The sequence below is a fragment of the Heliangelus exortis genome, chromosome 8 (assembly GCF_036169615.1).
Source record: "Heliangelus exortis chromosome 8, bHelExo1.hap1, whole genome shotgun sequence".
Lineage (NCBI taxonomy): Eukaryota > Metazoa > Chordata > Aves > Apodiformes > Trochilidae > Heliangelus > Heliangelus exortis.
The window spans coordinates 6378042-6400828 of NC_092429.1; the positions used below are offsets into that span (position 1 = coordinate 6378042).

A 22787-nucleotide genomic window follows, 5' to 3' on the forward strand; every position below is an offset into this window, starting at 1 on the left:
TGAGCTCATCCATAGGCAACGAGGGATCATTCCCCTGGTGTGAAGTACACCAGAAACGCTGAACACCTAATACAGTCATAGATACTATCAGATTTAGTGCTGGAGTTCAGAAGATCACATGGAAACACAAGGGTTACCTGTCCACATTTAAAAGCACTCACTTCCCAGAAACAACCTGTGACTTTCAAATACTACAAATCAGACATGGGGGTACAAGGAAATTGCTCAGGCTCTGCAATGAAGTGTAACTACTAGAGGTGAGTTATTTACTATTTCTCTCCTCAGAAGCAGAAATGAAAACCTAATGTCATTATGTTACCAACACACTTTCAGGCATTAGGAAGATATAAAGCAATCCTTATCGAAACAAAACTTGGCAAAAATTAGCACAATGTTCTTCAAATGAAACCTGCTGAAAGCCACACAGCAAGTGACCCTGTGGAGCGATTTCAGACTAGCAAATAGGGTAAAGAAAATGTCTTTGCTCTGCTGAAGCTTGGTACAGAAATCAGCCTTGAAATATCTTACAGGCCTGGTCCTGATTTTTTGGTATCCCTTTGTGCACAATGCTGCATTCCTGCTGAGGTCTTCTGCATGGTATGGAATGGTTTACTCCAAAGCAAAGAGAGAGGATAAAAGCTAGGAATGGATGAAAAGTTGTTTGCCCCTTAGACTTTTGAGGTGCAGATTTAAATTAAATATTGGCTGATATGAATTTAAGTATCAGCCACAATGACAAAATTCCCTGCAAGATGCTGAGCAGTCAGTGAGCGATCCCTTGGTCACTTAAAATATGCCCTACTTTAATACTTCTTCTTTTTTTTTTTTTTTTTTTTTTTTTTTTTTTTTTTAAAGTTTCACTGAGTATGGATGAGACAGATTTTGTTTTCCAGGAAAACCAAGTTGCTTGGGAATCAAAATCATATCCACTAACAAACAAAATAAAAATAGAAGCACTGGCCTAGAAAAAAACAAAGTCTGAAAGGGATATGGGACTGATCTCTAAATAAATCAGGAGAGTGAACATCACAAAACCAATTAAAGATCTCTTTAGTCCAAGAAAAACAGGTGCAAATTTGCCACAAATAATTTGAAAATGTGGAATAGATTCTTGAGCCTCAGTTCTTGGTTGATCATAAGGGGTAAGGGCAGAGCTGACCAGAGGCTTGTAAAATTTTCTGCAGAAAATTTCTGAGTGCACAGAAACTATCCATATGTTATCTTGTTCATAGACACCAGGAAACAGTCCAATTCACCCATTTGTTAACTTGCCATTTCTGACACTGTACTGAACAGGGCCATTATACAAATTAATAAAACCTGTGATGCAGTACAAGAACTAGCAAGAACACTTGTCATATTTAACTCAAAGCTAATTTAAATAAAATATGGAAAGTAGGATTCATTAAATTATAAACATCTGCAGACACTGTCACGAGTGGATCCACCTGGAAGTTTAAGACATTAACAGAAGCTTTAAAAGCAAGAAAAGAAACTCCCAGGAAAAATAATTTTCCATTAGCAAGTCTGGTTTGATCTCTGCTGGGGTTTTTTACAGTGCACTGCTGGACCACAGCTATGGCAGAAGGACAGAAGTTCTCGTCCAAACCCTCTTTCCTGCAGCACAGTCCAAGGTAGAAGCAGTAGTGAAGGCAGAGCTGAATAAAGATCTTTATTAAGCTTATTCTGCTGCCCATATGCTAGCTGGAAGTTTCAGGACATTCTGGAATGTCCATCTTCACAAACCCTCTTGTGCTGCTTGAGTAGCACAGGGAAGCTGCCCCACTGGCAAGGGTCTGGCTGTGGTAAGCAAAATTTAAGGTTCCACTGAAGAAGTTTATGTAGGATTATTGCACCCTATGCTGATATACAGATACTTCATTGCTGGAACATGGTAATCATTCTGCATCTAGGTTTTAAGAAAATATGCATCTTGCTTCACTCTGATGTTATTTAAGTCTGGAGGAAGGGCAGTAACTATTAGCTGAATTTAAATAGTTATATTCCATCCAGCTGAAATGCATTACTGTATTCAAATAGAAACCTGGCCAGCCTATTTTGTGAAATAAAACAAAGAAAACAGTAGTGGCAGTGAACAATCTTTATCAGAAAACTGTTTCTACAGCTTTGAAGTGTCCCACAGCCCTGATAATATGCTGGGCTGTTTGCTCACCAGTGACTTCCAAGGACAGGTATCCCTCACTGCCCCAGCAGCCTCAGCTCCTGTGGCTTTGGGGCTTTTTTTTTTTCTTTTGTAGGTCTTTAAGCCAAAAATTAAACTTGACCCTACTTAGTTCATGATGTAAAAAAAGCTGTAAAGATGACATTTAACCACTGTGTTCAGCATTACTGGTTCTGAATTCAGAAAGGTACTGAGCATGGGGTTTCAAGCCACGTAAGAGCGTGGAATTGCCACAGAAATGACAAGAGCTGGTACTGCTGCATAAGCAGATGTATGAAAAAGCAGCAAAATTTGCTCCTCAAGTGGGTTTCTTGAAATAGGGTTTTGTCCCTCCATTTGCTTAAAAAAAAAAAAACCCAAAAAACTGGCTTCAGATGGAAACCAGTGGCCTCTCCTGAGGGACACAGAACTAGAACAGGGAGTCACAACAGGACACGCAAACTGAGGTGGCCAGATTAGCTTCTGCTCTTGCATACTTAGATAATTTCTTAATTCTCAACGTTTTAGACAACAGGGAGGCTGTTATATTAAAAGCCACATACGCTGGGAAGTCCTTGCATACATATGCACAAAGGCAATCAAACTCCTAACAGCAGTGACAAAGCTTGCCAAGTTACGTTCAGACTTTGGAAACCATCCATGGAGTCATAACTGGAAGGCTTGTGTGAGGAAAGAGGCAGAGCAGCACCCCACAATGCAGATGAATGATGTTACTGTAGTCAGCTCTGTCCCAAGGGATATCACAGTCTGCTGCACAACATGAACAGGCTGTGAAAAGTCCTCACCCATTCCTGTACTTACCAAATCTACTCATGAACTGTTAGCTAACATTAATGAAGCGTCTTTAAAAAAGAAAATAGCAAGGAAAAGCATCCAAGTGTCTTTAATAAAGGCTGTGGTAGACAGATTTACATTCTTTTTCATGTTTTGTTGGGGCTTTTTTTTTTTTTAAACCAGAAAAATCACATTTAGGAGAAACAGAACTAAAGCTTTGTCTACATCAGAGATTTGTCCTGAAGCAGCAAAATCCCTCCTACCATCCTGCTGAAGTGTATCCCAAATACACTCACTGCCCAAACCAGTATGAGACATTCCTTCTGTGCATGCTCTGGTATGCAGTTATGTCCCAGGGCATCCTTAATTGCAACACAGAGAAGCCAAAACTCCTGTAACAATTTGTGGTAATAGCACGTGCCTAATACATGACAGCTCTAGACCTTTCCAGAGATGTCAAAGTAAAATGCAATATACACATTGCAATGCATGCAGATAAATCATCTCCACCAGGATGTCAGTTTGGTTCACAAAGCTGACAAGAAGAAAATAAAACCTGTTTCAGATATTTGAAGGTTATGAGCTGACTCACTTAGGGATCAAATAAGCACCAAAGCCACCACCAAGAAGCCGCAAAGCATATGGCTCCAAAGTGGAAAACAAGAGGTAAAAGTAAAGTCTGATCAGATTACATCAGACCTCCTTGAACCAGAACCATGGAAGCACACAAGGCAGGCCATGAGGTGTGCTGTGTTTTAGCCTGGTTTCATCTCATGACCTGATGAGGTCCCCAAGCCTCCCTGCTGGCCTCAGCTGCCTTCACTACCAAGCAGTGTCTGCCAAAACCATTATTTTTTAAGTGCTGAAGCAGAATCCAACCTCAAATCAAGTTAAATGAACACTGATGCGAGTTTCCTCACGTGCCTGACGTGTACACACTCCAAAACAGGGGCTCTGATGGTCTCCACCGGCACCAGTCCCTGGTAAGGTGAAGTCCCCAGTGGAGGAGTATTTGGTGTTGCCAGAGCAGCACTTTTTTCTTTACAGATACAGAAAGTTCCCTCCTCTCCCCAGAAAGGCTGCAGAAGCACAAAGAGCTCATGCTGCTGACACACTGACTCAGATAAACTCCCCCATACATTAAAAAAAAAATGCCTTAAGCTGACAACGGGACGGACAAACTTCTCACAGTTCACAGTGCTCTTCACCACTTGACTTGCTACCCTGAGGTGGAAACATTTTTCTGATCTCTCAACACCAAAAGCTTGTTTGGTAGCATCTGTTATGTAGCTGTCACTATCCTCTTCCAAGTTTTTGCTTTCCAATAACAACCCTGCCAGCAGTGCCTGCGTGGTGGAACCTTGATCCGTGTGATCCGACCAGGGTGAAGAAGACATTGACCCCAGGATACCACATCCAGAGTCCACTGCAGAAACTCCTGCCAGCACGAAGGCATCATCTAATTCACTCATTAACCAAGGGGTAATCAGCCACAACACATTGAGAAGACACAGATATGAGTTCTGTAGGTTGCTGCTGGGAGTTTGGATGTCTGGCCTTCACCTCGCTGGAATCCAGATCGTGGCACCTGCACAAGATGTATTTAATAGACCCACAAAAAAGAGGAAGGATAAAACACCCTTCTTCACTACCTCGCCCAAAACTATAGCTCTTTTCTCATTTGATCAGCTCAGAGTAGGTGACAGCTCCATAAATAAACTTCAGCAAAAGATATATTTAGAGTCAAGTGACCTTTTCCCCAGGAAGCTCTGGACCTAGGTCATCTTGCTTCTACTGGGAGATGGGAAAAAAGAGGTTACTTACTGAACAAGAATATAGTTTATAGAGGGAAAAAAGATTGCTTGGAGCATGAAATTTTGTATGGATGGTACATTTTCTTTTCAAAAGGATTTTTAAAAACAGAACTAACTAATATATGTCAGAATACCTGACTTCACTTACTGTAAATCAAGAAATTCACTATATTTACAAACAGAATGGGCATTCCTTGGTAAACTTACTTTCAACAGTTTATCCACACATAAAATAAATAAAAGTTAAATTCTTAAGTTATTCCAGGGGGGGGGGTTGTCTAAATTCAGACACAATGTAAAAATCCTTCCTTGCACTTCACTTTTGGTTTGTACAGACGACTGGCTGGAAGGATTGTATACAACCCAGCAGAGCTCCAGGGAAGTTATCATATGAATCCTCTCCAACAGATTAAGAACCAATCAAGGGCAGGGTAGGAGAGCAATTCAGCATCTTACTCAGGTTTGGGCCATTCTCTGACTCCAGCTGACTCTACCTGACCATCAGAGACACTGCAGCATCACACAGATGCCATTAGCTGAAGAGCTGTGTCTCCACCAGGACAAGCAGTGCTCCCGACTACTTTCCAATTTGCAGATCCTAAAAAATTTTCAGGTAGGTGTACAAACCTGTATTCTCAGTTTAGTGACTCCCAATGGGACTTTATTAGGTCTTGTGAGCTCTGTAAAAAACAGTCCATAGGGCTTCAGAAACCTTGGAATTAAAAGGTGAAAAAGCACTACCCTATAAAAGAATTAACAAGTAATTAAATTAAGTATTTTTGCTTGAATTTTGAAAGTGATGCTGTTTCCTTCCAAGAAGGGAAATATACCTTCAAGGATGCCATTCTCTATGGGACATCTGCCTCAAGGTCTCCAAATGCATAGATGTAACATCACAGAACTCTGGGAAGCAGACACCAAAGCAATGACTTAATCATATTTCTGAGCTAAATTGAAGATATATGGGTGCTGCTGCAATATAAATCTAAACAGAAAACAACCAAGAGAAATCCAAAAACAACAGGAACTGGCAAGAGTAATTAAGCAAGTACTAGAACACAAAATAAAGACTATAGGTGTTAAAATATTAATATCATTGTCCTAACAAAATCTGAATTTAGAGCATTAGTTGCTCATCTGAGCTTTTTATGCAGTTTCCACTGAATACAGTAGTTCACTGCTTTCTGTTAAGCAACAGTACAGCCCAAACCAGTTTAGCCATTTGACATGTCTGCAGTCAAGCAATGCTTGCACCTGTTTGCTCAAAACCTGAAAGCAATCACTTCTCTTTCTGAATTTCAAACAAAATTAATTTATTCAGGCAAAATAAATACTGGTCTTAATTTATACTGCAAAATTATACCATGTCTGAATTACAGATTTCGACAACCAAGTTAATAAAATCCTGTGATTAACGTTCAGTGCACAGGACAAGCTCTGTATCTGGGTTTAATTACAATGATGAATAAGTCAGACAGAGGCAACATCCCAGAGTAGTCATGCATTATGCTGTCCCATAGATACTGAAATAATGGAATCTGATGCACTTTGATCTCTTAAGATAAGTCTCCCACAGCTCTGAAACAGAAAGGGCAAAAGCACCCAGCCTCATCCAATTCTGCAACATTTGCACACTGACTCATAAGAGATCTGGATCCCCCACTACCAAAATGCATCTTCTGGGAATAAATAATGTCAGATAAATATTGCTCCATTTCCTTCTGGCTAGAGCCTGTGTACAAACTCTCAGGAGAGCCATACAGAATAACAGTGGTGAGGACTACAAGGCAACTTTACAGTCTCTACAGAACTACTGTCCAAGTATATATAGCTATGTTATAGATGTATTTATGGGTTGTATTCTAGTCTTTTTTATTATTATTATTTAAAGCAATTTTACCATTTAAAGAATTAGAAACTGGCACTACATGGCAAACTGAATGGCTTTCATCATGGCTAGCAGATTCTTTCCTTTTGTCCAAACCAGCAGCAAATTATTTTTTGCTTACCACTGCACTTCATTAAATTTTATTAGTCATAAACCCAGACTTTCCTTAATGTTTCTAGAGTTAGTACAATCCCAAGCTCTGGAGAACTCTGCATTGTCAGCCAGCTGAGATTTGTGTTTAAGAATGAGGCTGTCCCTGCACGGGCATTTGGCCTTGGAGTTCAGTGAAGTACATATATGATCTGCTTCTAAACTAAGCCTCTAGAAATACAAATTGCTTCGAGTGAGTAAAAACCAGGTGAGAGGACACAGAGGCCCCTCCAGCATCCAAAAAACACCATCAAACAAGTTTCAGTATTGCAGGGATAGCACTCTGCACATTCATCACTGCATGCTGGGGCTAAGGGAGGAAATTATTTTCCTGAGTCACAGTTTCTCTTATTCCTCCCACAGTTTCAGTCCTCCCCTAAGCACATCGGGCCTACCTCACCCCTCGACTAAACCAGTGCCTAAAAAAAGAGGCAGGATGAGCACACTCAAAAACCACCCCAGCTTTTTGATGCGAGGGCACGGGTGTGCGCAGCAGAACGCGCGCGCAAGCGTCCCGGTGGCTCAGCAGAAATGCCCAATGCAGTGAACCAGCTGGTTGTGATTTGGCTGATGCAACCATGGTGGAAAGGCAAGTCCTTTTATCTTCTCCTCCAGTTGCTGCACACATCTGCTGTTTGTCCGTGTCACTGTGTGTGGATCCTGGCCCAGCAGTTTTTACGCCACCGGCGTTCTGACTTTCTTCTTCGCTGATGAGAACCAGAGCGGCCAGCAGATTCCTACAGAGGGTTGGTAAATAAAACAACCACTCTGTAACTATTTGGCCTCTTGAAAACTGTTTCATTAGTTCACAGAAAAAGTCATGGTTGATTTGCTCTGGCCCATTCCACAGATTATTATCTCTTCAAAACATAAAATGAGTTTATTTTCCCGTGGTTCAGAACTCTTAAGTCCAGATGTAAGGCCAACACAGCTGCTGCTGACAGAAGGGAATCAGTGGTACATACAGGAAACATAGGACAGCCCTAAACACACGGTGGTCCTAGATTCTGGGGAGGGCAGTACTGCTTGTTTGGGTTGGCTTGCCCGAAGGAATGCACAATCTCCCAGCATAACAAAGATTCATCATCCTGATTAGGCAAGATTTCTTGTTACCATCTCTAAGGCCTCTTCATTCCCACTAATTGAACATCTGGAGCACAGGCTGCCAAATAAATGCTGAACTATCAGATTCCAAAACAGATTTTAGGAGACTTATCTACTGCCTGAAGCAGATCTTCTGATAAAGCTCCCTCTCTACAGCAGCAAGTTCGTCATAAATTCCTGCAGATGTTCATTTTATACTGGGAGAATATTATTTTATTAAAATCAAATTATCATGGAGCCCTTTAAAAACAGGAATTAAATTACTAAGCATGCCTGAACTAAAGATAAACTTCATTATTCCTTTCCTCCTCATTTTACAGTGAGGAAACCAAAGCACAGACCAGTTATGTGATTTGCTAGAAGTTAGACTAAACAGAAGCCTGAACAAAGACTTAGGAATGCTTGTACTATTTCTGCTAGAGTGATCTGGGGGTAGATTTGGGGGGGTTTGTGCAGTTTTGGGGGTGGGTTGGTTATATTTTTGTTGTTGCTCAAGTCCATGGTGTGGTTTTATGCAGCAGAGAGCTACACATCAACTCCAACTCTGCTGTGGCTGCTCCCCAAGAGGCTGGCAGAATGACAAGATAGCGTCTTTTACAAGAACACATCCTACCTCCAGGAAGCAAGACTCCTGCTCTCTGAGACCCTCCCAACCTCAAGGCAAATTTTGGTTGTGGTCTAAATCAGGACAGAAGCTTCCTTTGCCTTTTACAGTCAAAGAATGGTGACTCTTCAGTTTTTTTCTCTGGAGAGGCTTTTCTTCTAACTCAGTCATGACAACCCTAAAAACCTGCTCATTTTATAGTTCTTTGGTCTCTTAGGAACTGTTTCATTACCTCATAGAAAAGTCATGGCTGATTTGCTTTAGTCTATTCCACAGACCATTACCTCTTCTAAGTATAAAGACATTTCTCTTCATGTGCCCATGGGGAGGCAATAACAAGGACAAGTACAAATACTGGAAGACACAAGTCTGTCACAAGCAAGTGGCATTATTTTTAGTTTCTGAACCTTACATTCTGCAACCAATTTGACCACCAACATTACCAAGGTCTGCAGAAATGTTCATCTAATCCAGTTTCTTCCCTTTGCTTAAGTGATGACCAGGACATGGGCAGACAGGGAGGGTATAGCATCTTCATCCACTTTTATGACTTCTCTTGCAGAAATTCAGGTAAAACAGCAAGCAACACTACATCAAATCTTGTTGTAAATATATATCAAATACAGTTGTAAACATAGCCTATTATTTTCAGGATTCCTCTTGGAAAAAGGCTTCTGGTCAAAATGGGTAAGAACAGGTCTTTACCAACTGCCAACTCAACAACATCAAATATAAAAACTGGCTCTAATTTTCAAAATAGACAGTAACAGAGAACTCAAACATCAGCATCCACTTCCCATTTCCCCATTAGCCATGTCTAATGCATGTTTACAACCAACTGCAGGTAAAAATCTATTTTAAGCAGGCAAAGAATTACAATACTCAGCCAATATTCATTAAAACCAGTTTATGAGTGGGTATTTTCAAGATAAAAGTTACATAACTCTGTGACAATCCTTTGTTTTCAGGTTTGTCCTCCTTCCTCTCTTTTCCCACTGCTCCCCCAGCTTTTTTCACTAGTGAATGGAAGATGGGACCAGTCTGCCAGCCTGAAACCAGTATGCATTAAGACAGGAAACACAGGTGCACAGTTCTTTCTGTTATCTAGAAATAGAGTCAGATTTAGCATCCTCAGGAAACCTTCCATCTAGCACTGCCAACCAGCAACACAATTCTCTAGACAACTTGCTAAGTTCTTGAGATGAAAGAACTGTCACAGCATATTGTTCACTAACCAAATAACCTTGGATGCCATTACAATGAATTTTGTATGTATATTTCATCACTTTCTGGATAAATTAACTGTACATCCCTATAACAATTTAAAATAAAAACTCAAAATGGTTTATTGTTTTGCACATATAAATAATTTACCAAAGCTACACCATAAGACATGAAGGCCTTACAGATTTTCTGAATTTATCAGAACTGACTTTATCACTTAGTGCTTGGTCTCTCAAAGAGATTTTAATCTAGAATATTACTGTATCACTTGTTCACTTCCTAGAGCGAGTTATACAAAGTAGCCTAAGCAAGGATATTTTTGATAAGAAATGCAAAAAACATCACTGGCTTACTCTACCATATCTCTGTGCAGCAAGCTCTCAACTTCAGCTCCTTCATCACTTTCTCTCCTCACTTGAAGCTGATCTCCACCTTTGGCACTGCTGCCAGAAGACCCCAGCCAGCAGCAGCAACCCACAGAGAGACTGACAATCCTGCTTGAGCCCTTTGGCATGAGGAACTGGGGATCAGAGTGGTATTTCAGCTCACATCCACAAATGCAACTGGAGTTCATAAAACTCATCAGCAAGATGTGGAGGACAAAAAGAGAAAAGGGCAGGACCTGCATATGCAATTTTTAAATATACTCCTTTCTGCTACATGAAAGTAAACTTACTAGTTGGTTTTCTTCTTTCATGGCTAGCTTTCTGCATGTCATGCTTTCCCATCACATTTTTCCTCCTCTTATCCTGTTCCAACATATGCCAGCAGTTCTAGCTTTGCACAACCACTGAATATACATTATACTGCCATAGTTTCTTTTTGTACAATACATGCAATCACCAATGATAAATTACCCGATTTGCAGCCCAGGAGGACTCTGTATGGATGTTTCTATAAATGGGTGCAACTGTTGTATCAAAATTAATTTGTTTTGCAACTCGTAATGATATTAATTACCATGCCTTTGAGAAGGCAGCATTGGAAAACCAATATAATATATTACTTCAGTCATGACAAGAGCATAATAAAAGCTGTGCTTCTTTGTGAAGCAAAATACATCCAATACATGGATCCACGGGGACAATCTTCACACAGAAGAGGACAGCTGGATGGGGATGAGGGTACAACCTGTACAGGACACACTCACTTAACAGAGGAGGCTCAAGGAAGCTATTGCAGCAAGCTCAGTTTGAGAGAAGCCATGAGACATCCTAAATTGTGCTTTCAAAACCTGCTGTCCCCAGCAGCTTTTGGAAGATTATAGGAACATGACATTGGGTTAAGCTCATGTTTGTGATCTCTCATCTCATTTTGTGCCTACAGTCTAATCAAAGGAGTATCCAGGACAAAAGGTTTTAAATTAATCCCTTCACGTAATTTAAAAAAAAACAAACAACAACCAAACAAAAAACACAAGCACACAGACCAACAAAAAAACCACTCAATCCAAATATTTTATCCGGGTCTGTAAGATAACACAGAGTTGTTCTAAATACCAGAGCAAGCTTTGGATCTCTTCAGGTAAAAGGGTAAAATATTTTTGTTGTCTGCCTGCCACATCAACGCATCAAATGTTCTTTTTATGAGTTCAGTATCAATACCAAGAACTTGCATTTATTTCTCAGGCTTTTAACTTCTTTATTGAGCAATTAGTATGCATCTGTTTTAGAAGACTGCTGTGTATTTTGTCCACAGCAGTACTTTTCAGAAACTTTGGGAAAAAAGATGGGAAATATTCTGTACTTTACTGTGTAAAATTCCCAAGTTTAATAAACCAGCAAATTATTTCCTGCAACTATTAAGGAACTGTTTAAAAACTGAAATAGGAGAAAAGAATTAAGAGAAGTGGCACATCTGTTCTGCAAAATAAAGTCTTTGAGAAGAACTGCTAGAAGTAAGATAAACTGGAAAAAAAAGTGAACTTGTATAGAAAAACAGCAGAAGGCATATTGCCAACAGATGGCGAAGAAGCCATACACAGAAAAGGAAAACAAACTTGAAAGCATATTCAATTCTGAGGACTTGAGCAAAAACAAAACCAAAGCTAACTCCTTCCTAATCACAGATTCACTGGTAAAAAATGGAGTTGCATGTGCTTCACACTTAGAAAAACAGTTTTAATTTCTGGGTTCTAAAGGAGAGGCATCCAAAATTAGCATCTGTCTATGAAAATGTTGATCTACTCTTGAAATCACTTACTTTCCCTCATACACACAAACACTTTTTTTTTTTTTTTTTTTTTTGGTGTGTTTTAATTATTTCTCATGTTAGCCACTAAGCTAGATGCATTGCAAAATGGCTGATGTTTTAAGGACCAAAGTCTCATAACTCAAATACCTGCTTAAAAAGATGCTTCCTCTCTGAAGCCTCTCTACTGTACCAGGTATATGCAGAGCATCCCTCTGGAAATTGTATTTCCTGTTACTCCATTTGTCCATACCTCAAACTCAATTTTCAATCTTACTTTTTGGAGCAGGAATTTTACACAGCTGGTTCAATAGCACTCACTGATAAAATAAATTTGTGACATGCAATACTGAACGGATTATTAGGGGTGCATTTTGCAGTTAGAAATAAATAGCTAAATAAAAATCATGGCTTCAGAAGATTCCCATAAGGATGGCATAGTTATCTCAGAACATGAAAAAGTATTTTAAATGTCAACATAATACAGAAGTCAGTTACAAGAGATACAGAAGTAACTTTTTACAACAGTGCATCTTCATCCCACAAGCTTCCTTCTAGTTTGCATACCTTGCAAGACCTAGTCAGGAAGTTGACACATCCTTGTTGCAAACCCCAAGAGATGCTAACATACCAGATTTTATTCTCTTCTAAAATATGTCCTTTTTCCAGCTGAAATTTCAGCAGTTAGAGGTAGTTTTCAAACTCTATTCAAGCCAGGGAAGTTTTGCTATGAACACACTTACTCAATAACAGACATCTGTAAGTTCCTTTCTTTTCCTTTCTACTTCGTCTCAGTCAACCATCCACACTTACAAGTAGTTCTTAATACAAAAAAAAAAAAAAAAAAAATTAAAAAAGCAAGGATAGAGGAAGAGTACTCATCTGCACTAAAATCCACACAAGAAGGCCTACACAATGCATATACTTGATTTGTGACTCTTACAAGAGCTCTTACAAGAGCTACATGAAAACAAGCTGTTTTCAAAGGCAAAAAAACCTCCACAGGTCTTCCTAGCACCACAGATGTAAATGCAACAAACGGCATCGACAGTTAAAACTTTCTATGTTGATTTGACAAAAATACAATGCCTTCCTATACCTCACAGACAATTCAGGCTTAATTTAGAACAATATGACCTTTACAAAACTTAAACTTGCCACCAAGCACTTTCTATTTATTCGCCTTCAGCAGATTCAGTTTAGAAGTGAGGGAAAAAAAAAACCAAAATCCCCACATCAGTAAATTTATTCTAATACTAAGCTTATGGACCCAAACACAACAAACAGCTACACACTGCCAAGCAACACAAGTGCTGCTTCACTGCTACGTAGGGGAATCCTCTTCAACACTTAAGGGGCTTCCTAACAGGGCTGTAAATTCTTGAACTTGTTCAAGCATTTGTAGATTATATATCTGCCCAGTTAAATACTTCCTGCAATTTTGCTAATTGTACGTCAAGGTCTGAGACTCCCGAGTAACTCCCAGCCTAGAAAACAGAGAGCTGTCAATTCCCCCTCTAGAACTGGTGTCTGAGGTGTCATTTCCACAGATATCTCTGGGACACAGCCAGTTATCTCAGCTAGGAGAACACTTTAAAAACTCGAATAACATGTGCGGCTATACCACTGGAAATTTTGTAACTTTGTGGGGGGGATTTGCATTTTTTCATGCTGTAGGACAGTTTACTGAAGCTGAGATACATTTCAGGGGACAGGGATACAAGGAGCAGACAAGCGCACCCCCAAGTTCATCTCCCCCTTTCCCGCAAGAGGAAGGGGCTTTCATCTTAATGCCATCATCACCCTACATCAACCTTATTCTCCTGGGAGGGAAAGCAGCAAGAGAAAATACCCAGCCTCCTTTTTCTTTTTTTTTTTTTAATTATTTTTTTATTATTATTATCACCATTTCCCCCTCCCCCTCATTCGTCCCCAAGATGTAAATTAACAGATTCTCTCTCAGAGACAGAATAAAACTCAACAATGGGAAACACTTCCCTGCTGGTGCCCCACACGGCAGAGGGAAACAGGATCCCCCTGCGAGTTACTGGGGAGGAGGGATCAGATGCTGCTAAAAATACGGGAGCGGGGCCCGGGAGAGGGTGAATGGGCCGGGACAAAGCCCGGACACGACACGCTCCCGCGGTCCCGGTCCCGGAGTGTCACCCGAGGAGCGCAGCGCCAGACAGTGATGTCACCGCGGGCACCAACAAAGGCCGCGGTACCGGACGGACACCCAGCCCGGAACCCCTCACCCTCCCTCGGGGCCTCGGCGACCGATCCTCGCCAGGCAGCGGGGGGGATCACCACACACACACACCCCCAGCCTCCGCCATACCCCCGGTCAGGCCCGGCCCGGCCCGGCCCGGCGCACCCCGCCGGAACCTCGCCTCCCGTCTGCCGAGAGAGGCCCGAGGTGCGAGACTGGAGGAGACAAAGCGGCTTCCACCGCTCCCCCCTCCCGGGTACGCCTGAGCGGAAAGGGAGAGGTTCGGGCGGCCGCCCAGCGCAGGAGCGGCGGCGGGAGGGAGGGAGAGAGGCAGCGGCGGCCCCCGGCCCGGCCCTCAGGGCTTGCGGCCTGGCGGCTGCGCTGCCCTGCGCTCCTCTCCTCACCCCCTTCCCCAGGGCTCCCTCTGCCCGCCCCGCTGCCTCCCGTTCCCCTCCAGCCCCCGATTTCCGCGCTCCCCGCCCCCTCCCCTACCTGATATGGCGGCGGCGGCTCCTGATCCGGCTCAGCCCCGTCCCCGTAGCTGGCTCTGTCCGACTGGGACTCGTGAAGCAGCGAGATGTCATCCGAGGTGGGGGACTTAAGACAGTTCCCCATCTTCCCCTCCCCGGGGAGGGGGGCTCTTCCTCCTCCGCCTCCTCCTCCTCAGGGACGGACCGCCAGCCCCCGCCGGCGGCGGCTCCGCACCCTCAGCCTCCCCGCCGCAGCACGCAGCCCGCAGCCGCCCCGCCGGGAAGGCTCATGCCAGCCCCGGCCCTAAGCGGCTTAACACCAGCACAGCCGCTTCTCGCTTCGCTCCGCAGCCGCCCCGACCCCCCGAGCCGGGGGAGGCGGCAGGACTGGCCTCCCACCCCCCGGGGGGGCGGCGTGGGGCAGCGGGCTCCGGTGGGGTGCGCCCGCCCCGCGGCAGCCCGGCGCTGTTCTGCTTCCTGGTCACCAGCTCCCTGCGCACTGGGCTTTGTCGCACAGGCCGCCCTGGCTCCTCCTCCTCCCACTCCTCCCCGTCGGGCCGGGTTAAGCAGCCCCAAGGCCCCGGTAAAGCCGAGCTCGGTCCCGAACCGGCTCTCGGGGGAACGCTGCCCCCTCCACGGGACGAGGCGAAGCGGGGCGGGACTGGACGGGACGTCCGTCCGGATGCTGCCGCCTGCGAGGCAATGGGCTCCCCCCTCAGCCACCGCCACCCCCCCAAAATGGTGGGTGCCGCTTTGCTCCACCCCCGGGAGTGCTTTGTTTTTGTTTGCTTTCCGGGCATGGCGGCGCGGCTGGGGCGGAAGGGTCGTTCCAGGCCGGCGGGACCGGGCCAGGCCGAGCCAGGCCGGCGATACCGGGGATGATGCGGCCGCAGGGAGACCCCGCACCGACCCAGCCCACCCCGTCTGGCGGGGGTTTGTGTGAGGCCGAGGATCCTTCACCGGCGGGGGCTTCACCCTTGGGGTGTTCCTCAGGGAGGGAAGGGGGTTCCTCTGGTACTTCCCACTGGCATGGGGAGGGGACTGGATGTATTTATGGGGCAATGAAAACAGGGCAGAGGGAAAAGCAGATTCTTGTATCATTCTGCCTTTTCTGAAGGTAGCCTTCAGGTTTTGTATCTGCTTATGTGATAAGCAGATGCCATTGTAAACCATACGTGGAATAGTAGATACTAAGGTTTGTTGTTTCTTTATTAAAATTATTCATGCTTGGGTAGAAGTATAGGTAAATGCAAATTTCAAGAGAGTGAGCACCCCTCTTTCATTGGGTTAAAATGCTAACACAGACCCATGGAGAAGGGAACAACACTTTTTCTCTTCCCAAGACAATGTTTTAAATGTTCCACCTTTGTCATCTGGAACAGTTCCTTAGAATCCCTACCTGGCTTTCAGATTCAGACCACGGGAAATATTTAAAAATCTGGTTTGTTGCAGTATTTTTTAAAGTGAGGCAAATCTGGTGCAAATGAGGAGAGCTAGGAAGTACAGTTTGTAACGCAGTACAGCATGGCCAGACTTCTCTGGTCTGCCCTACAGCTTCCATCTTAGGTCAAAGTATCTACAAACCAGCTGTCCACAGTGATGTGGTTGGCTCTACAACTTTTACTTAAACATTTGAGAGGTCCTGTGGTGGGCAGACTTTGCTGGTTATTCACGTGAGTTCTTTCTTGGAGATTGCATTTTATTAGTGTTAGGAATTCTGTTTTGCTGGGCATCAATGGGTAACGTAAGCAGCTCCAGTGTAAAATATGTAGCAATAGAAAAGTTGTGGGTGTTTTTATGGGGTTCAAACACAGGTTTTGGCTTCTCAAAGAAATAGAGAATAAAAATGGTGCATGAATTGTGAGTTCTGCTTGTGATGGAGAGGCTTTGCAAAGGGCTGCTGTAAATAATAATGACAGCTGTACACGACTTGGTCATTTGGCTGTTTCAACTTGGTTTAATGGGAGAATTTAGGCAAGCAAGCACTGGAGAAAATCCAGCAAACCACTGCCTCACCCAGTCATGATTTCAAGGTTAAGGCAATGTCAGAGCTGTCTGCTGTGAGAATCTGGTGGTGAGACTCCAGCTCTCTTACTGGTATTTTCAGTTGTGCAGTGGTAACCTCAGAAACAAGAGGACTGACAACTAGAAAAACTTCATTACTCAGCTGTCATTTCATGGTTTATTTATTCTCTCTGTGTCATTGGTATAGCTCAGTGTAGACAGCAGGCATGTGCCACCGTGTGCCTTGCAGTCCTGGTCCTGTAAAGTGTGCAGGTCCTGGGGTGCATATGGTGGCTCCCCACTGGCTCACATGCCAAGATTTTGTTTCTCTGGAAATGTCAGTACAAATATGGCTCATTTCTCTTCCAGATACACAGTGAGGACAGAGCTGGGACATACTCCTGGGTCCAACACTAGAGGTATTGCCTTTGTTTACCTTGAGGCTGGTCTCTAAATGGAGTAACTGCTAAGCCCAGTTAAAACTTTCCCATTAGTAGGTTACAGGATGCTGGGCTCCACTTGAAAGATGGATACATATCCAATGTCAGAAGAGATCTGTTCTTCATGGTGGACTCACAGAGAACAAAGCAGAAGTTCCCATTTGTCTTTGCAGCATTCCAGACTCTGCACCTGGAGAGGTCTGAAAGAAGGAGAGATATTACAAGTTGTAACTGGGTTATTCAAAGTAGGGATGGTTTAAGCCACTTTTTTTTGTCTAGGCCTGTCACTCCTGTCATGTCAACTAGGTTGTTACTAGTGGCTTTGTCCCACCAGCTCAGAAGTTGTACAGTGGTCCAGGAGATGCAGAATTGAAAAATTCTTGTGTTCATGAATGCTCAACAAAAGTTTTTCAAAGACCTGTCCTCAGCATGGAAAAGTTTTTTCTACTTGCTTTTCTTCCATCAGGCTGATTTTCCCAGCACTTACAATCTCTTATTGTGTCTTATCTTCCTTCTGGGTAAGGTTGTTTTCTCAGTTGGTATAGAGAAACCTAGCTAACTTCTGAGTGCAGTGTCTCCATGCCAGGGTGCCCAAAGGCTCAGAGATAGTGTTGTTTGTTCAGGTAGTGTTGGTTAAAAAGGCAGTTTACAATTTTAAAACCATTTTTTGGAAAAAAAAGGCTTTGTATACCTCAGGAGAATGGAAGTAAATTGCATTCTTCTACTATATATGTAAATCTAATTATGGGAATGACTTAGTTAATTTATCTGGCTATAAAGAGCATAGCATCTTCTAAAATGCACATGGTTATTTGTAGTTGTGTTGATTTTGGGTGAACCATAGACATTTCTCAGTTTGTATTACAACTGTTTATTAGTTTCCAAGAGCCAGTGCATGCAGCACTAGAAAGCAATTAGAGAACTAATACATTTCCCTGAAATGTACTTTGTGGTGCAGCACGTTACTCATGTTTCTAAAAATTAAGTAAGCTTCTGCTTAAATTATTCTGGTATCACAATACCACTTTTATCAATTTATCCTGAAGATACCATCATGGTAAGGGCAGGTTTTCCATTACTGGCATTGAAAATTTGCCTTCCAGAATAACTGTTTTCCCCAGATCCAAGATGTTTTATCACCAAGGAGTGTAATGCCTACCTGCTCCATGCACTAGGTCACCTACACTTCACAAAGAAGAAAAAGACCATATATTTTGGCATTCATCAAACAACAAAGCAGACATCATACGAAAGTAACCTCTTCAAATAAACCCTCTGCCACCTAGATTCGTGGTGAATTTTGTGTAGGAGCCAATTTTCCTTTTTCTCAAGTGTACCACGTACATCCTCAGTCTCGACTTCAGGAGTGATCAGAGAACAAGAAAACGTGATCTAAGAAGAGACTGAAAGAACTGGGGTTGTTTAAAGAAAAAGAGGAAGGTGTAGAGGAAAATGGCAATCATCTTAAAAAAAGTAAAATGTTTCTCTGTAGAGGGAAGGAATAAATATTTCTGTATGTTCAGTGGATTTAGAACAAGAGGTGATGGATTGAGTAGGAGATTTGAGGTAGACATTAAGAAATTACTGGAAATTGCAGAAGTAGTTTAGCACTGGATATTTTACCTGGCAATCTCTCTGAAGGTTTTGAAAGGCAGATTAGGTCAAATGTCTCAGGAGTGTTTTTTGCAATAGATTATACACAGATAAGCCCAGAAGGTTCCAGGCTGGTTGATGTTATTTCATCTCTCTTGGGTGATTTACAACTTGCTGTGTTGTTTTAATTCTCTCTCTTCCTTAATCCTTAGGAAGTGTCAGCAAGATGACATGGCAGTAGGTAAAAAATTAGGCAAGTAGAATGGGTGGTGAAGTTCCAAATAACAAATATTAAGTAATCATGGTGACTGCAGGATAACTGTTGTGTATGGGAAGGTGTGAATTGCTGACGTGTCATTTTAATTCTAGTTTATTTTAATATTTTTTATTTAATACTAAAACTGGAGTGCTGGTTTTTCTTCACCTTTTACTGTGTGTAAATACTTCCTAAATTTGCAAGGAGTGAGCTCTGTCCAGAGTTCACCAGTGGTCAGTGTGCCTGTCATCAGGTACCATCACTGAGTTCAGGGATATGCTGGCAAAGATGTGGGGGAAAAAACATATTCTTGGAGTAGCAGGTCTAGATCCAAAATTGCCTCTACTAATGAGAAATATGAAGTTGAACATGATGTTGTGTCATCTGAATTTGAATTTTATCTTGGAGGTTTTTTGTCTACAAAGGCTTCAGTCCACTGCAACAATAAGGCAGTATCCCAAATGCTCCATTCTATTTGAAAGAGAATTGAGGCATTTATCATTTGTCCAAGTTGGATATGCTTTCTGCTGCACAATTCAAACACATCTTGTTCAGCTCCTCCTGAGTCTTCCTGTTCCTCTGATTTTCACTATTTCCCCTTAGCCTAAAATATCTGTTTTTTTCCTGTAGGGAGCTATGTGTCTTCTGCAATACCAGAGTGATGAAGTGATACAAGGAAAGGTTGATGAGCAGAGTGTAATCCTCTGAAATGCAACTGTCTCCCAGTCCAAGATCACCTGTATCTTTGTCATTCTTAGACACAAAAAAAAAGTGTTGAAATTGTTTCTGGACACTGAATGATGTTTGCGGGTACCGTGGTCTAACTCCTTGCAATCTCAAATTTTTTCCAAAGATACAAGAAGGTACAGTCCCCAGTTAGTCTCTCCTGATTTGGATTTTTTCCTATAAGACAGGAAAATCTCCATTGTTTTAAGCCTACTTACCTGGCAGAAGGGGAGGGAGGCCTTTATTTTTAGAAGAAAAAAATGCATACTGTTTAAACAAACACTTCCAACACACTAAAAAATGGCAGCTAGAGGTATTCTGTGTCTATTCCTACTAAAAAAAAATTAAAATTTTTATCATAGTTTTTGTTTCTTTTGAAGTGCATGCCTACCATTAGTTTTTAGAATAACAAACTTTTCCCTCTTTCAGTTAAGTTTATAGAAATTACAGACTGGAGCTACTTTCTCTGGCCTTTTTTTTTTTTTTTTTTTTTTTTTTTTTTTTTTTTTTTTTTTTTGCAGATGTTATCATCTTAACCAGAACACCGTAAAAGTGGATTTGTTGACTGCTCTAGAAGTCAATATATTGGGCTAAATATTGGCATAGGAAATGTCTCAGAGCAAGATACACCTCACTTGGTGTTTTGGACTGCATACTTCCCACAAAAGCATTTGTAGAAGTAGATAACCCTACAGAATCTCTGCAAGATGCATGAAAATTGCAATAATGTATATTGACTTAGTCATAAAATGAACACCAGCACAATGCAAGGGTTAAAGACAAGGTCAGATCACTTTCTGCTGTTTTGATTTCCTGAGAGGTTGATTTTACACAAGAAATGGGGAATGGGGTTCCTTTTGTGAGGACTGTTCCAGAAATTGAAAGCATGGTCTGAAAATGCTCCTGTCAACTGTGATGCCATTCACAGCTTTTGCATCAGAGTCTTAAAATTTGGATCAAAAGATTTCTGTTGTTGAAGCCCCATCTTGTGGACAACCAATCAACAGCTGCTTCAGCACAACAGAGACTGGAAATACTTAGAAGATCTGAAGATGTTTTGGTAGCAATAAACTGGGGAGTCTTCCTATTGCTGGACACTATGGAAGCTTCATGAATGTGTAGGAATCAGCATGTGCTTTTTGAAGACTATTCCCACAGGTAAGAAATAGTGAATTACAGAGAGGTGATAAAAAGGGATGGAAATAATTATGTCCCTTCTAAGAACCCATAAGTCTGAATAAACCAAAACACTAACAAGCCTGAATCCTCTCTTGAATTCACAAAGTAGTTTCTTGTAGAATTTTTATAGTGTAAATGGGACTTTGGATGGCAAAATCATGTAAGGGCAGAAAGACATTCTTTGAAAAAAATTGTTAAGACAGAAGGAATTAAAAAGTGTGCAGAAAAACTGAATCTGAAAACTTCACAAATACATTCTTAAGGAAATACTTAGTTTCAAGGCAAACTAATGGAAAAGGACCAGCAACTCCAGATCCAATGAGCAAACATACTTGGTAGGAAGCCTATTAGGAAGGTAAAATGAGAGTGAAAACAAGCCTGTGATAAAAGCTATTTTCAAATTTCAGTATGACATCAATAGGATATATATATTCTATAGACAAATATATGCATATAACAAAAATACCCTTTTGTGACTCTGAAGTATTTTGGTTACTATATGATAATTTCCATTTCTTATATATGATGAAATTGGGAAGCTGTATGACAGTTTTCCATTTGATGATAAATGCTCTGATGAAGTGGCCAGAAAGCACAGCAACACCAAGGGGAAGTTTGGCAGAGCTGCCTCCACAGCACTAAACCAGCTGTAACTCCATTTTTCACTTCTTAGGTTGGCATTTGACAGTTACACTGCATGCAGAAAGCATAATGTCATGGGCAACATAACCTTTTCAGGAAAAGACATAATGCAGATGATCTTTATTTTAAGGTTTTAGAATTATCCCAGTAGGAGGTTTGAGTGGTGACAGTAGAGAAGAGCTGCTCTTTCACTGGATTTGCAAGTTAAATCTGGGTGAATTTTAAGCAGGAGACAAATATGTACTTGAATCCCATCTTCAAAAGAAATCCTTCATCTGTGACTGAAAATGTAACCTCTTTTCTTTGCCATGAAGCTGGCATGTCCAGGGAAAGTTTGGATGGAGTGGTTTGCTTGAAATCTGGCATGTGAGTGGGGTGGAGGAGAGTAGAGGTTGCTGTCCCTATAGGTGGGTGTCTGACTAAGCATGGTGATAAAAAAAGAGACAAAAGTTGATGATCAGGACATCATAAAGACAGGAAAAAAATTTGGATGAAATCTTTAACAGGCATATCAGGTACCATATATTTAATACTTCAAATTATCTGTAAAAATGAGTGTACATCTGCCACTTTACAGCTTAGTTTAAAATAAATGTTTAGTTTGTATTGAATGTAGACTTTGATTTTCAGCCTTAAGTAGTCTGGGGATTTCAGGAACACAACTCATTTGTAACATAAATAGGTCTTAAAAGGCAACACTGAACAGATTAACAAATAAAACTATAGATGCACATTATTAGCATATTATTTTAAAAATCACAGAAATGCCTGTGGATGCCTAGGAGTTCCTGACTGACGGCTTTTGTTTCTTACAGCAGTTCAAAGCCTCTTTTGAAATAGATTTCCATGGCTTTGGTGAAAGGCATGTTTGAAGAAGTGCCTGAGCAGGGCAAAACCTTAGAAAAATGCATATTCTCAATTTTGACCTCTGTCTGCTCTGAAGGAAGGGAATATCAAGACTTTAGCAACCCCTGGCATAAAGGACGAACTGTTTACTTATTCTGAGCAGAAGGCTCTAGGAAAATCTCTTGTATCACTATATTTTATTAAGAAAATATAGCAGGACTGGAAATTCAAAGTTTAATTGTAAACTTGAAGTAAGTAATTCTGGCAGAAAAGTTGTGTAGGTGTATAAAACTGATTTGAAAGGGAATGAAGAGGTGGGACTTGGAAATTGCTACTTTTTAAAGATAAAAATTAAGTGCACATGTAGGTCATGTTAAAAAAGCCTTCATCCTTTTATCTTCATTATGCATATTTTTGTAAACGTGTTCTCTGGTTGCCTCTGGCCTTTCCACTATTTTTAATCTTTGCATATTACATTTTATTGGTACAAAA

General features: G+C 41.7%; 2 protein-coding genes across 2 annotated transcripts in view; one reads left to right on the plus strand and one right to left on the minus strand.

Moving 5' to 3' along the window:
• The window catches only part of RNF11 (ring finger protein 11), a 29199-nt gene extending 14434 nt beyond the window's left edge, over nt 1–14765 (minus strand). The window contains exon 1 of the mRNA XM_071750170.1: nt 14632–14765. Within this exon, the coding sequence (XP_071606271.1) occupies nt 14632–14754 (123 nt within the window). The 5' untranslated portion in view covers nt 14755–14765. The remainder of the gene's footprint in view (nt 1–14631) is intronic.
• On the plus strand, nt 13996–19858 carry LOC139798764 (uncharacterized). Its single transcript, XM_071749800.1, has 3 exons — nt 13996–15350; nt 18859–18903; nt 19537–19858. The coding sequence occupies exons 1-3, from the start codon at nt 13996–13998 to the stop codon at nt 19562–19564; spliced, it is 1428 nt and encodes a 475-aa protein (XP_071605901.1). The 3' UTR covers nt 19565–19858.
• Nucleotides 19859–22787: the final 2929 nt, after the last annotated feature.